Raw genomic sequence first — 15,361 nt, 5'->3', positions numbered from 1 at the left:
ATTTTTTTCAGATTCAGATATAACCATTTGCTCTTTCTTGTGAGACAAGCTTTTGAAAAAAAGATAATTATACTGATAAAGTATTAAGTTTCTGTGTCCTTTTGTGTTTTACTTCCCCTTTAATCTCCTTCTGCTTTTGTCTGCTCCCAGGTATTAGCTATCCAAGCAACCTTGCTATGTTGAATGATGTATTATATAACAAGAATTTAAAAAAAAAATACTTGAAAATTACCACAGTCTGTGTTAATCAGAGCATTTCTTTAATTCCACATCTGACTGTTAATTCCTCTTAATATAAGATTATTTAAGATTAAATTATTTCAGGAAATTAATAATAACTACTTAAAACTGAAACTATTTAATAGTGAAGAGCTAAATCATTTTAAAATACCTGAAAAATTAAGTTTTAAAGGGACAGTCTACTTTAAATTGTTGTTTAAAAAGATAGATAATCCCTTTATTACCCATTCCCAAGTTTTCCATAACCAACACGGTTATATTAATATACTTTTTATATCTGTGATTACCTTCTATTTAGCCTCTGTAGACTGCCCCCTTATCTCAGTGCTTTTTACAACTTGCATTATAGCCAATCAATTTCGGGCTCACGCATAACTCGACAGTGGCACACACGAGCTAGCACTGTCTTGCTGTGAAAAGCTAATAAAATGCACTGAGATAAAGGCAGCCTGCAGGGGCATAGATTTTGAGTTTTAGATGTTATAAAGTATATTAATATAACAATGTTGGGGAATGGGTAGTAAAGGCATTATGTATATATGTAATATTGAAGGTTAAAATTTGATTACATCTATATAAATAATTTGAAAAAATATTAATGTTGAAAGCAGTTAAACAAGTTTACTAATGCAGAATTAACATAAATGCTAAAAAATATACAAAAAATAACTGATTTTAAAACTTTTGTCATTTACTGTAGCTTTTATGTTGGTTCTTTTGAAGTGGCATTTATTGCTGCATATTGATGATGTTATTAACTGCATTTAGTACACCAATATTTTGATCTTTTATTTCACTGTACAAAAAGGTTATTTTTATTTGCAATGACATTAAAAACAAATCAAGCAAGCCAACCACCTAACTAGGTTTAGCTTTTAAAAAAGAATACCAAGAGAACAAAGCATAATTGATTATAAAAGTCAAATGGAAAGTTGTTTAAAATTGCATGCCCGATCTGATTCATGAAGGTTAATTTTGACTAGATTGCCCCTTTAAATAAGTTTGGTATCGCATAATTTTTTTTGACTGAAAACAAAAGCAGCAAAGATATAACAATGAAAAACAAGAAAATAATAACTAATCAGATGACAAAAGAATGTAACAGACTGCCTGTCTTGAAACTGTGTTCTGGTAGTCTCTTAAAGGACCACTAAACACAGTAAAATTGCATAATCAATACATGCATAATAAATAGACAATGCAATGCATTTAGTTTGAATTTTATTTTTATTTTTCTTTACTAATTTAAAAGTTAGGCTTTTTCTTTTCCTTCCCTCTGCATCATGTGACAGCCATCAGCCAATCACAAAATGCATATACGTATATTCTGTTAATCTTGCTCAGTAGGAGCTGGTGTATCATAATGTGTGCATATAAAAAGATTGTGCATATTTGGTTAATGGATGTGAATTGGAAAACATTTTTAAATTGTGTCCTCTATCTGTATCACGAAAGTTAGATTTTTACTTTAGCATGCCTTTAAATTTTGATTGGTTGATCATTTTTTCCTATTTTTCATTACTGTACTTTTTGCTGCTATTGGGAAGTCAGTAAATAATTGAAATCAAATACAATGATCATGTTAGTATCCACATACTGTTAAAACATTTAGATTTAAAAGACATTTGGCAATGCAGAGGTCCTAATAATAGGTTAATATATTTCTGTGGTCAGTTACTTAAAGGAACATTCAAGCCAGACTTAATTATGTGCTGACTGTGATGTTTCAAATGACTTGTGATGTGCACCCAGTTTAACTGTACCCAAACGACAGTAAAATAAGAATTTGTAACAAACCATGAACATCTTTACAGCTAGCATTGAGAGCCTGACAAATTGCTTCATCACTTGTATTTTCCCTTGATCATTGGACTACATAGGGGAGTATATTAGGCATCTGTCTACTGTGAAGATTTGAGGAAGACACACATGAACACCCATTCCAATATAAGGATATATATATATACATTCATGTGGGAGATGCACTTCAAACCTTTTTATTTGAGAGGGAATTCCTGTCCTGTCCTTGATCTACACTATAAAGCCTTCCTAATAAATATAATCTAACATCTCTTGTAATTTTCATAACAAATGTCCCTGTCTGTTCATTGTAATTGAAGACTTTGACAATGTTTGTCTCTTACCATATTGCTCTTATTATTTAAACATAATTATCCAACAATCAATAGGAGGAGATGTAAGGTGCTTCTACTGAACAACATTTTTAATACAAATGTACTTTCTACAGATCACTTTATCGCCTGCTTAAACTTAAAGGGACACTGAACCCAATTTTTTCTCTTTCATGATTCAGATAGAGCATGTGATTTTAAGCAACTTTCTAATTTACTTCTATTATCATTTTTTCTTCGTTCTCGGTACTGTCCAATCAGCAAGGACAACCCAGGTTGTTCACCAAAAATGGGCCGGCATCTAAACTTACATTCTTGCTTTTCAAATAAACATACCAAGAGAATGAAGAAAATTTAATAATAGGAGTAAATTAGAAAGTTGTTTAAAATTGCATGCTCGAACTGACTCACGAAATACATTTTTTGGGTTCAGTGTCCCTTTAACATGATTAAAAGTAGTAATTTCCTACCATAATAGTTTCAACACTTTTTAACAAAATTGTAAACGTTTTACATTGAAAAAACATATATTTTTTGGATTTTTATTATGATTGACAAACAATTATAAAATGATATGTGAATGGTACTGGTAATCTTGAAAAAATGTAAACTTAAACATATCACTGATCTTGCAGGTTCTAAATTTAGTTCAGTCCTATGTGACTCTACGGGTGCCTCTCTATGTCTCCTATGTTTTCCATTCTTCGGCAGCAGTTGGTGGATGGCAGCACTTTGACTTGCAGTCAGAGTTGAGGTTGACCTTTGTTTATGATACGGCAATTCTGTGGAATGAGGGCATAGGCAGCCCACCAGAGTCTGAGTTGCAGGGTGAGCTTATGTTTTTCATTTATACAGTTCTTCTAATTGTATTAATTATTATTATTATAGCTGTATCATAATGTGCAGAAAGATTGTTTTCCACTTTATGTGCTTCCGATTACTTGTTACGTGGAGCATAAAATGTATGGGAAATTGCTTTTATTTATGAAATAGCTGTTTTTACTACTTGAAACCACAGCTTTTCCAAATGGACTGAGCTTGCAGGATAAACTCATCTTTTTTTTTCTCTATACACAATGCCTTCCTTATTTCTTTTTGTCTGATTAAACAAAAGTAAGCATAATTGAAAATTCATATTTTCTTACAAATATCTGGATTTGCACAAATCTTTGTGTTTTGCACTTTCACACTAGAACATCTGGCTCTGAAACAAGCTGAATGCCGCTTCCCGCGCTCAAATTTGGCATTTGTTTGAGAAATAAATGCTGAATTCTTAATATATACATACATGCCTAATGCCAGCTACAGTAACTAAGCAGATGATTATGTCAGCTTTGTTCTAGGTATACAGCCCAGTATTTACCAATTCAGCAAGCCTTATGTGCTGTTTTAAATACAGAGGTAGCAAACCACAAAAAATTTGCATTATAGTAGAGAAATCAACTTAATCTGCACTGAGTATATTGTAACTGGAAGTTATGCCTGGTGTAGAAAACTGTGATATATGATCTTACAAGTAAGGGGGGTAGCATTTATAGTTCTTTTACAAGCGTATGGTCTATGGGTCCAATTATCTAAATCTCTCTTGGCTGGTGAAATTATTAAAGAACTAGTCCTAAAGCCCGTTCACACGGGCCATTTTTTGCAGGGTACAGCAGTCCCACCCCTTGCGCTCTCTCCCTGCCCCTCTCTTTTGCTCTCTCTCCCCCCTCTCTTTTGCGCTTTCTCTCCCCCTCTCTTTTGAGATCTCTCTCCCCCTCTCTTTTGAGATCTCTCTCCCAACCTCTCTTTTGCGCTCTCTCTCCCCTCTCTTTTGAGCTCTCTCTCTCCCCCCTCTCTTTTGCGCTCTCTCTCTCCCCCCTCTCTTTTGCGCTCTCTCTCTCCCCCCCTCTCTTTTGCGCTCTCTCTCTCCCCCCTCTCTTTTGCGCTCTCTCTCTCCCCCCTCTCTTTTGCGCTCTCTCTCTCCCCCCTCTCTTTTGCGCTATCTCTCCCCCTCTCTTTTGCGCTCTCTCTCCCCCCCTCTTTTGCGTTCTGTCTATCCCCCCTCTTTTGCGTTCTGTCTATCCCCCCTCTTTTGCGCTCTCTCTATCCCCCCTCTTTTGTGCTCTCTCTCCCCCCCTCTTTTGCGCTCTCTCTTTCCCCCCTCTTTTGCGCTCTCTCTTTCCCCCCTCTTTTGCGCTCTCTCTTTCCCCCCTCTTTTGCGCTATCTCTCTCCCCCCCTCTTTTGCACTCTCTCTCTCCCCCTCTCTTTGCGCTCTCTCTCCCCCTCTCTTTTGTGCTCTCTCTCACCCCTCTCTTTTGCGCTCTCTCACCCCTCTCTTTTGCGCTCTCTCTCCCTCCTCTCTTTTGCGCTCGCTCTCTCCACTGTCTCTCTCCCCCTCTCTCTCTCCCCTCTCTCTCTCCCCTCTATCTCTCTCTCTCTCCCCTCTATCTCTCTCTCTCCCCTCTATCTCTCTCTCCCCCCTCTCTCTCTCTCTCCCCCCTCTCTCTCTCTCTCCCCCCCTCTCTCTCTTTCTCCCCTCTCTCTCTCCCCCTCTCTCTCTCTCCCCCTTCTCTCTCCTCTCTCTCCCCTCTCTATCTCCTCCCTCTCTCCCTCCCCCTCCCCTCTCTCTCTCTCCCTCCCCTCTCTCTCTCTCCCTCCCCTCTCTCTCTCCCCTCTCTCTCTATCTTTCCCTCCTCTCTCTCTCCCTCCCCTCCCCTCTCTCTCTCTCACTCCCCCTCCCCTCTCTCTCTCCCCCTCCCCTCTCTTTCTCCCTCCCCTCTATCTCTCCCCCTCCCCTCTCTCTCTCCCTCCCCTCTCTCTCCCCCCCCTCTCTCTCTCCCCCCTCCCCTCTCTCTCTCCCTCCCCTCTCTCTCTCCCTCCCCTCTCTCTCTCACTCCCCCTCCCCTCACTCTCTCACTCCCCCTCCCCCTCTCTCTCTCACTCCCCCTCCACCTCTCTCTCTCCCCTCTCTCTCTCCTCCTCCCCCCCTCTCTCCTCCCCCTCTCTCTCTCTCCTCCCCCTCTCTCTCTCTCCTCCCCCTCTCTCTCTCTCCCCCCTCTCTCTCTCTCCCCTCTCCCCCTCTCTTTCTCTTCCCCCCTTTCTTTTGATCTCTCTGTCCCCTTTCTTTTGCTCTCCCTCCACACTCTTTTGCTGTCTCTCCCTCTCTCTTTTGCTCCCTCTCTTGTGCTCTTTTTATCTCCCCTCTTGATCTCTCTCTCACCTTTCTTATCTTTTCCCTACCCCCTCTCTCCCCTCTTTTGAGCTGTTTTGAGCTCTCAAACTGCACAGCCTTTCACGGCCCGTCTGGCCCCGCCCCTTCACGCTCGGCCACGCCCCCTCACGGCCCTCGCGCTCGACCACGCCCTCCTTCACGATCGACCACGCCCCCGGGCCACGCTCGGTCACACACACTTCTGCTCGCACTGCAGAGCAGAGACTTAGGGACTCTCAAAGGCCAGGTGTGTTTGTCCTCGTGCTGTGCTGTCTACTGCGCATGACAGCTTCGGACAAACACACTTGGCCTTTTATTATATAGGATGCTCGCCAGTACTTCTGTTTCCCTGGTGGAATGATCTAAAGGTCCCTGGGCTGGCGAGAATATTAAAGAGTGCTCGCCAGTACTTCTATTTCCCTGGTGGAATGATCTAAAGGTCCCTGGGCTGGCAAGAATATTAAAGAGTGCTCGCCAGTACTTCTATTTCCCTGGTGGAATGATCTAAAGGTCCCTGGGCTGGCGAGAATATTAAAGAGTGCTTGCCAGTACTTCTATTTCCCTGGTGGAATGATCTAAAGCCACTTTTTACCCTGAGAACAGGGTGTCTCACTAAGGGGTGTATGCGGCATTTTCGTATGTTATGTGCACAATTAAATACATATTTTAAAAATCTTGCAAAATGATTAATTGAACCATTCACTAAAAAATACAAAGGAAAAATTGTATTGTTAAAGGGACAGTATACACTCATTTTCATATAACTGCATGTAATAGACACTACTATAAAGAATAAGATGCACAGATACTGATATAAAAATCCAGTATAAAACTGTTTAAAAACTTACTTAGAAGCTGTCAGTTTGGCTCTGTTGAAAAGGTAGCTGGAAAGCCCACTGCAAGTGGCAAATAAGACACTTCCCCCCCTCCCCCTTCTTTTGCATATGAAAAGACCCTTTACATAAACAGCAGCAAGCTGGAGAAGGTAGCTGACGGTATTCACATAAAACTTTGGGGCTTGGTTAGGAGTCTGAAAATCAGAGCAATGTTATTTAAAAATAAGCAAAACTATACATTTATTTAAAAAAAAAACTTTATGGGCTATATAAATAGATCATCTACAAAACATTTATGCAAAGAAAAAATGAGTGTATAATGTCCCTTTAAGGTGCATCAAAAATCATAACAAAGTTCTTCACCAAAAATCGTATTTTATCAAAAATGTAAAATTTCCATTTAAATTATTCAGGAAAAAGTTGTATTAAATATGAACAGCATAAATCGTAATGAAATTACACAGCTTATACAGAAATCCCTTTTAAATTTGTACTTTTACATTGTTTTCCAGGATCTCTGTATCCAACTAGTATGCGAATTAATGAAGAAGGACGCTTGGTTGTGAACTTTAAGACTGAGATACGCTTCAGGGGCCAGTTTGTGATGTCTCACCCAGGTAACACTTTAAGATATTTTACTACAAGTGGAGGATCAAGAAGTAATTCAATGAGTAAAAATAACATTCTGCCATAAAATTACCTATTCATAGATCTAAATATTTTGTAATTTTCAAGAAATAATGCAAGTATAGAAGCAGAAAAAATATATCACTACTAAATTACCAATTACACTCTAATTAAGCTTTTTATTTTCATAAAGTTACACAAGTAATTGACTTAGTAGCAGTGTGAAACAATCCCCTACAAGAAATGTAATTGTCTCTTTCCACTTAAGGCACATCCTTGACATCTATGGTAATGTCTGTGGATCACCCTGAACTCACCTTCACTTTGAGCTTGCTGCGAAGTGAGACCACTTATAACCAGCCTGTTCAACAATGGAGCTTCATCTCAGATTTTGCTGTATGTATTGAGTTTTAATGTTTTTTACTATGATTGTTTGGTTATGGTCAATCAGTCCTTAGGTACTGATATCAAAATGATTGCTAAAAAATAAAAAAAATAAATGCCCTGGAATTCAAGTATTATGATACATATTGAATATCTATTAGACTTTGGGTAAAAGGTCCATTACCATGTGAGAAAAGTGACCTAGATTCAGACTACCAATTACTATTACATTTAAACCCATATAGATAACTATTAGCATATTAGTATTAATCTCTTAAAGGTGCCTTAAATAGATGACCTTGCTAAACTTGCATCAGGGCACTTTAAGTTTGGATGCAATTTTACACTTTTCTGTGATTTAACTCTGCAGTTTATATTACTCCCCTCCCAGAGAGGTTGCTGTGAATTATAATTAAATATTTTGCAGTTTGCCACTCCCTGCTACATGGTTTATAGACCCGTAAACAAGGCTATTTAGATATTGGCCTTATTTTATTGGAGGAAACCAAGTGAACAAGGTCAAGAAGGTTTTAAATGTTTTTAAAACATTTTATTTTAAGCAGATCATTTCCAATGCAGTGGTTAATTGCTTATATATGTTGAATGCAAAGCAGACTTTAATGGACCATTATTTATCTTTTCCTTTAAGTAACATGAGACATTTTCTTTCAATTTTCTAGGTACGTGACTACTCAGGCACATACACAGTGAAGATTATCCCATGCAGTGCACCTCCTAATCAAGAATATATTTTACCTATTGTCTGCAACCCAAGAGAGCCGATCTCCTTTGATATTGATATACGATTTCAGCAGGTAAAAATGGATCCTATTTAAGCATATGTTATAAGATCATTTTGGAATACTTAATTTTTTTATATATACAGTATATATATATATATATATATATATATATATTTATATATGTGTGTGTGTGTGTGTGTGTGTGTTTTTTATTTATCCTTTTTTATATAAACGTCATGCTTCACTCCATAGGTCAGTGACCCTGTAGCAGCAGAATTCAGCCTCAATACACAAATGTTTTTATTGTCTAAGAAGGAACTTTGGATATCTGATGGCTCAATGGGATTTGGAGAGGGAACAGATGTGGCATTTTCTGAAGGTAAGAGGTTAAATCATGTATATGACTAAGCCACTCAGATTTTAAGCACTTGAGAATGCACTAACCTGTAGACTTGATGATGTTTTGCATTTAATTGGTGTTGTGATGTTCTTTATTTTTAAGGTTCCACAATCTTCGGACGTGTCATGGTGGACCCAGTTCAAAACCTTGGTGATTCTTTTATTTGCAACATTGAAAAAGTGTTTTTGTGTACTGGTGCTGATGGATACGTCCCTAAATATAACCCAGTCAACAATGAGTATGGCTGTCTTGCAGACTCTTCCACTTTACTGCATAGATTTAAAATACTGGTATGTCAAAAATGTTTATTATAAAATAAACTGATTATTTTGTTTACTAAAAGAGCACATTCAAAAATATGGTGTAACCACAACATTTGTCCACTAGTACTTGTTATGTGGATCTTCACTATATAAAGCCTGTATGAGGCATAATGCATGTTGTAGAATTTGGCGTTAACCCAAAATTTTCAATGATTCCAATAACCTTACTATAGAAATGTAGCATATTATGTTGAATATACTTAATGTAACATATACACGAGTATAAAGTATTCATAGGAACAAGCTGCACAGTAAACTAATTTTAGTATTGTCATGAGAATTGTTTGTTGAATAATTTTATAAAATAATGTCAAAAACATGGACTCTGCAACTGAATTAGATTTATTAGATTAGCATTTGTCACACAAGATATTTGCAACCATTCATGAGTAAATATGGCACCAATAAAGCTATTACAGTTAACCTAAATGGAAAATGGATATATGCTCTAGTTATATATATATATATATATATATATATATATATATTTATTTAAGAGGAATATACTTTTACAAAAAAAAAGCAGTAGATATTTTTCTGACAAATGTCATAGTATCCTATATAGTGTCATTGTTTCCCTGTCCCCTGTATCATTTGAAAGCCATCAGCCAATCACAGACTTATATACCTAGATATAGTAAGCTCACAAAGTGTTCATATAAAAAACATTGTACAATTTGATAGTTGATAGTAAATCTGAATTGACAACTCCACCAGATATACTAGGGGAAAAGAAAATGTTAGTTTATATGGGGAACATGAATTCTTTAAAAAAAAAAAAAAAAAAGTAAATAAAACCAGTAATACACTTTGAAATGCCTTCTCTTAGATGAAAAAAAAAAATGTCTATGATGCCCCAATGTTAAAAGTATAAATTTATCTTTGCAGGACAAAGCTCAGCCAGAAACTCAAGCAAGACTGTTCGGGGATGTTCCATTTGATGCCAAATTAGCTATGGACAATCCTGATGCGTTGCCACTGAGTAGACAGCCAGGTTCTGATGGCTTTAGCCTCTCATCTAGTGCCTTATTCCAGGCAAGTATACATTTTATTGTGACCATACTGCAGTAAGAAAACTGATTAACCCAAAAGCATCAATCAAGAAAACAGAATAATTTAGCCTACTTCCTTTCCTTATTGTTTTAATTCATACCTTGCAAAATCAACTAATGCTTTGCATAGTTTACATCTAATTCAACAGACTTAGGGCTCCATTTAGGAAGCAGCCTTGAAGTCCTTGCTGTGCTTGCACATTCATGAAACAGCAGCCTTAAAGGGCATGTTAACCGAAAAATTATTATAACTTCTTTAGATTATGTAAGTAACGAGTTTTAGAGAAAACTGTAGCCCAATTTGGTTAAAAAAATACTTTGCAAGTAAAAACACTTCTCCTACTTCAGCCATTTTGTAATGGCCGCCTGACCCCTCCTTTCGCTGACATCACCCAAATAGAAATTCAAGCTTCAATAAGAGATCTGTGTCGATCCCGCTATAATTACCTTGTATCTAAGCTTCTGCAGACTGCCTCCTTATTATAGTGCTGATTCTAAAATAACTTCACATGTGTGAGCATGTTTTCTTTATGAAACACATGAACTAACACCCTCTAGCTGTGAAAAACTGGCAAATGCATTCAGATAAGAGGCAGCCTTCAAGCTTAGAAATTAGCATATGAGTCTACCTAGGTTTAGCTTTCAACTAAGAATAACAAGAGAATAAAGCAAATTTGATTATAAAAGTAAATTAGAAAGTTGTTTAAAATTACATGTCCTATCTAAATCATGAAAGTTTAATTTGGACTTTACTATCCATTTAACCTCTTGGCAACCTCAGAGATCGAGGACTGAAAAAAAAATGTTGAACTCATTCGTCCAAGATGATTGAAAATAATTGCTAATTGTTTGTAATAGCTGGTGTCAATCCAGGATAATTGACAATAACTACCAACTGTTTGTAATGACTGGTGCTGAAACCAAAAGGCTATTTATGTTGTGACAATACCACAATAAGGGCTAGATTACAAGTGGAGCGCTAAATATTACTTGCATGCAAGTGTGCAAGTGGTATTAGCGCTCCATTTTGTAATACCAACACACAATAATGTGCGCTAATAAAGTAAATCGCAATGCGAATGCAAACTCGCATTTGCTTTGCTAAGAAGCATTGCACTCACGAGAGCACGCTTCACAGGCTCCTATGAGAGCCTCGTTCTGATGCCGTCACAGACGGAATCAGAACCTGCTACAGAGAAGGGGGTAAGTAGCGCAGCGATGGGCAGCATTTTGAAATATATGTATATGAATATATAGATATATATTTATGTGTTACTATAAGTATATACACATATTAACACACAAATATATATGTATATAAGCATATACATATATATTTACATTGTGGTCTATGAGAACACACAGTTCTCCTAGAACACAATGTAAAGGCATTTTTCAGTGCCTTTTTGTTCTCACACCCCACTCCCACCATCTTTAAAGCCCCAAAACGCCCTAGTACTGTTTTTTTTATTTAAAAAAAAATGCTAGATTTTATTTTTTAATAAAAAACTATAATGCCCTCTATTTTGAGGGAATTTGGGGCACTTTTAGAAAATTAACCAGTGATCGGAGTACTGTGAGCTTGCGGTAGCAATAACCAGCAAATTGTGGTTATGGTACAATTTAGCGCTCCACTTGTAATCCTTACTATTATAAGTTTGTGCATGCACTGCACAGGGTTCGTCTTTACAGCCTCTAATGGAAGTTTATTCCATGAATCAACCAAGCTTTCTGTGGCAATCCATAATGGATTGGAATAGGGAACATTGATATATGTGCAGTGCAAAGCTATTATAGCCAAAATATATTGTTTTAATGTAAAATATATTTATCTAAAGATAGAACACACATATATTGGTGTTTGTCAAATGGACAAAACAATAAAAAATTATTTGTTTCCCCTACTGCCATATAAATATTACTTTGGCCTCAAAAAAGTAAAGTCTTCAAAATTATTAGGTTTAAGTACAATTCTATTTGCCTTAGATTTGTGTTTTATGCATAAACAATCTTGTGTTGTAGAAAATGATACTAATAAATCTTTAGCCATTATGTAAATAAAACGAGCCAAATATTTATATATATATATATTTATATTTTTTTCTATAAAGGTGTCCGCAGGACGGGAATGGTTCATTCATACAATTTATACAGTTCGCTCTCGAGAGAATGCAAACCGAGGAATTGGAAAGCGCAGTGTGGATTATCATCATGCCTTAAGTAGCAGTGCTGGTCAGCAAAATCATCTTCTGTTAAGAAGGAGCAGAAGGGCTAATACAGAGGTTTCAGTCCTTGCTCAAGACATTGGTATTGATAACAACAGAGGAACCAATATTCAGCACATTACCCTACAACCCTCCAGGAAATTATCTGGAAATCAGCGGGACACATCGCCATCTGGTGGACAATACCAGAAGCCTATTTTAGAAGCAACAGGGCTTAACTCAGAGGACAATAATGTAATGCATTTTATCGGAGGGGCAGGTGCTTTAGTGTTTCTTATATGCACCACACTTATTATTGTGTTAATCTTGAAACGTAGAGGACATTCACATTCTGGAAAAAAGTCTCCATCCAACAGCCACTGTAATAGTCGAGAAACTGTGACTACACGCCAAAGCAGCAGTGACAGTTCAGAGGTCTAGGAGCTTAATTGTACTGTACCTTGAATTTGTTTAAATGCTGTGGAGACCCTTCATTCTTGATTTTCACTACCTTCCTCCAAGCAGTGCCTTACTTTAATTTAAAAATCAACATGTATCCTTAAAAGAGTTAAAATGTCAGGTATCCAGTTGGCTGCACATAGAGATAGTGAAATCGATTTTGACGACATCAATATTGAAGAGATTGAACAAGTCATCAGTAAAAGAATTTTGAACTTTTAGGCTACACAGTTATAGTTACTGGATCCAAACTGTGTGATTCCGTTCTGTTTCACTATACTGAAAAATATGTAATGAAAGAAAAGCTACAATGGGTTAAAAAACATTATAGTCAAGAACACTGAAAACAATCATTAATAGCTCTGTCCAGCTTGTTGTCTTGATTATATGTTATTTAATGTACAATCACTAAAGCTCACACTTCTATCTATACTGTTGTGAGTACTTTGCATAAAATAACATAAGAACTGAGGGCACTAGGCAAGCTGAATATAGCTACTGGCGAATTATGCTCACTGTAATATGGTATATTAGGTTTAGTACCTTAGAACTACTGAAAATACTTGATAGCCAGAGATGGCTGCAATGTGCTGTACAATAATATTTTGGTGCTTGTTTGGCAACCAGTGGGGTAATGGACATTTTGAAGGGATTTTTGTGTGTACAGTCTTGTTTCGACATAAATTTAGTTTTTTTCTAAATGTGAGTTTGCTCTTAAATCCTGTTCTCAGAATAAGCAGATCAAAGCTGATAAACAACAACACTGTTCATAACCTTCTATCAAGCAGTGACTAATCTGCAGTGCATGTTATCAACATTCTTTTCATTTTTCTTTTTTATTCAAATTGGTGCTAAAATAGTAAAATACAATAGTAACACCCCAAAAATAATGTGAGAAGTAAATAGAACTTCTGGTAACTGTGTCAGTTCTAGTAGGAGATGGAGGTACTAAGCACGTCAATTGTCAAAGGTGGGAAAAGCCGAAAAAAGGACATTGTGCTTAAACATGTTTTGTCATCCGTATGGAAGCAGAGTATTTAACCATGATGATATTTTATTACCTGAATAAATATGAAGTATAAACTAATTACATTTTTTTAGATTTAAACTATTACGCCAGTATCAGACTTCATACTAATATTTATTGACTTATGGGTTCTCAGTGAGGGGTTTGCGAGAAATTACTAACCAACCAATGAGCTTTACCTAGAAGTACATATTAACCAATGAGTGTTAGTAGAAAGTAATATCATCCAATGAGTGCCCAGCCATTACACCTAAATTAATTTCAATTTAAATTAAAACATCTTTATATATTTTTTGTTAAAAAAAAATTCAACATATTTAAATACTGTTCTTTTATTATTGTTTTGAGCATATTTCCCCTCCTTAAACATTGCTTTTTGCCATGTCCTGTACTCTTCATAGACGAAAAACATAACTGGGTCAAATAGGGATTAAAGGGACAGTCTAGTCCAAAATAAACTTTCACGATTCAGATAGAGAATGTAATTTTAAACTATTTTCAAATTTACTTTTATCACAAATTTTGCTTTGTTCTCTTGGTATTCTTAGTTGAAAGCTAAATCTAGGAGGTTCATATGCAAATTTCTAAGCCCTTGAAGGCCGCCTCTTCTCTCAGGGCATTTTGACAGTTTTTCACCACTAGAGAGTGTTAGTTCATGTGTGTCATATAGATAACACTGTGCTCACGCATGTGGAGTTCAGGTGAGCCAGCTCTAATTGGCTAACATGGATGTCTGTCAAAAGAACCGAAATAAGGGGCAGTTTGCAGAGGATTAGATACAAGGTAATCACAGAGGTAAAAAGTATATTAATAAAACTGTGTTGGTTGTGCAAAACTAGGGAATGGGTAATAAAGAGATTATCTATCTTTTGAAACAATAAACATTCTGGTGTAGACTGTCCCTTTAAGATGCAATGAAATGAAAAATAAGCAGTAAAAATGTATGGCCCACTCCAATCAGTACCACCCTCCTCTCTTTACACAGTGTTTTGTGACAGCTTTATTAGGGCCCCCAGTTTTAAGAACTAGAACCACCCCAAACTGATAAATGAAAATGGAATTGTACAAGTGCTTTCACTATTGACAAGTTATGCAATAAGCTACAGTTCCTATTTAAGTTTGACTAAAATAATGGAAAGCATACTGATTAAATACATATTTATAATGTTTCTTTTTAATTATTGATTACACAAATATATGAAATGCTTTTTTATCTATTTAATAATAGTTGGAGGTACGAAGACATTTTGTCCGAAATAATAAGTTGCTGTTCAAAGGTGCATTAGTTGTTTTTTTGTTTTATCTGGTAGCAACATTCTTATGTTTTTTTTTTTATATTGGAAGCACACACGTTTTACAATGTTTTTCAAATAATTGTCTCAAACATATAGAAATACTTATTTTAATGTAAATAAATTTTGCCATTAAAAAAGTTGATATTTTTTTCTTTCAATTTGATAATTTATATATAACAGTATTTCAAATTAGAGATATGTGAGAATCATTAAAGGGCCACTGTAAGTAAATATTTTCTATGCCTGTTACTAACTAACTACCCCAAATACGCTTTTTATCAATAGCATTTCATTAACATATCTCTACCGTATATCAGAAATCTTGTCTGCAAATTTAATTGTTTTCCAAACCCACTCCGTGGGTATCCTTTGCTCTGTACCAATCCGTTTACAATACCTAGGTTTCAAAATGGCGCTTTAAACACAAAGTTATTGATTTAAGTAT

At 36.3% G+C, this 15,361-nt stretch overlaps 1 protein-coding gene across 1 annotated transcript in view; it reads left to right on the top strand.

The window, feature by feature from the left end:
- The window catches only part of FREM3 (FRAS1 related extracellular matrix 3), a 79,805-nt gene extending 64,747 nt beyond the window's left edge, over positions 1-15,058 (top strand). The window contains exons 14-21 of the mRNA XM_053700212.1: positions 3,008-3,200; positions 6,915-7,019; positions 7,298-7,425; positions 8,094-8,228; positions 8,409-8,535; positions 8,659-8,846; positions 9,768-9,914; positions 12,043-15,058. Of these exons, the coding sequence (XP_053556187.1) occupies positions 3,008-3,200; positions 6,915-7,019; positions 7,298-7,425; positions 8,094-8,228; positions 8,409-8,535; positions 8,659-8,846; positions 9,768-9,914; positions 12,043-12,576 (1,557 nt within the window). The 3' untranslated portion in view covers positions 12,577-15,058. The remainder of the gene's footprint in view (positions 1-3,007; positions 3,201-6,914; positions 7,020-7,297; positions 7,426-8,093; positions 8,229-8,408; positions 8,536-8,658; positions 8,847-9,767; positions 9,915-12,042) is intronic.
- Positions 15,059-15,361: the final 303 nt, after the last annotated feature.

Source organism: Bombina bombina, chromosome 2 (assembly GCF_027579735.1).
Source record: "Bombina bombina isolate aBomBom1 chromosome 2, aBomBom1.pri, whole genome shotgun sequence".
NCBI lineage: Eukaryota > Metazoa > Chordata > Amphibia > Anura > Bombinatoridae > Bombina > Bombina bombina.
This window is presented reverse-complemented; position numbering and strand designations above follow the sequence as displayed.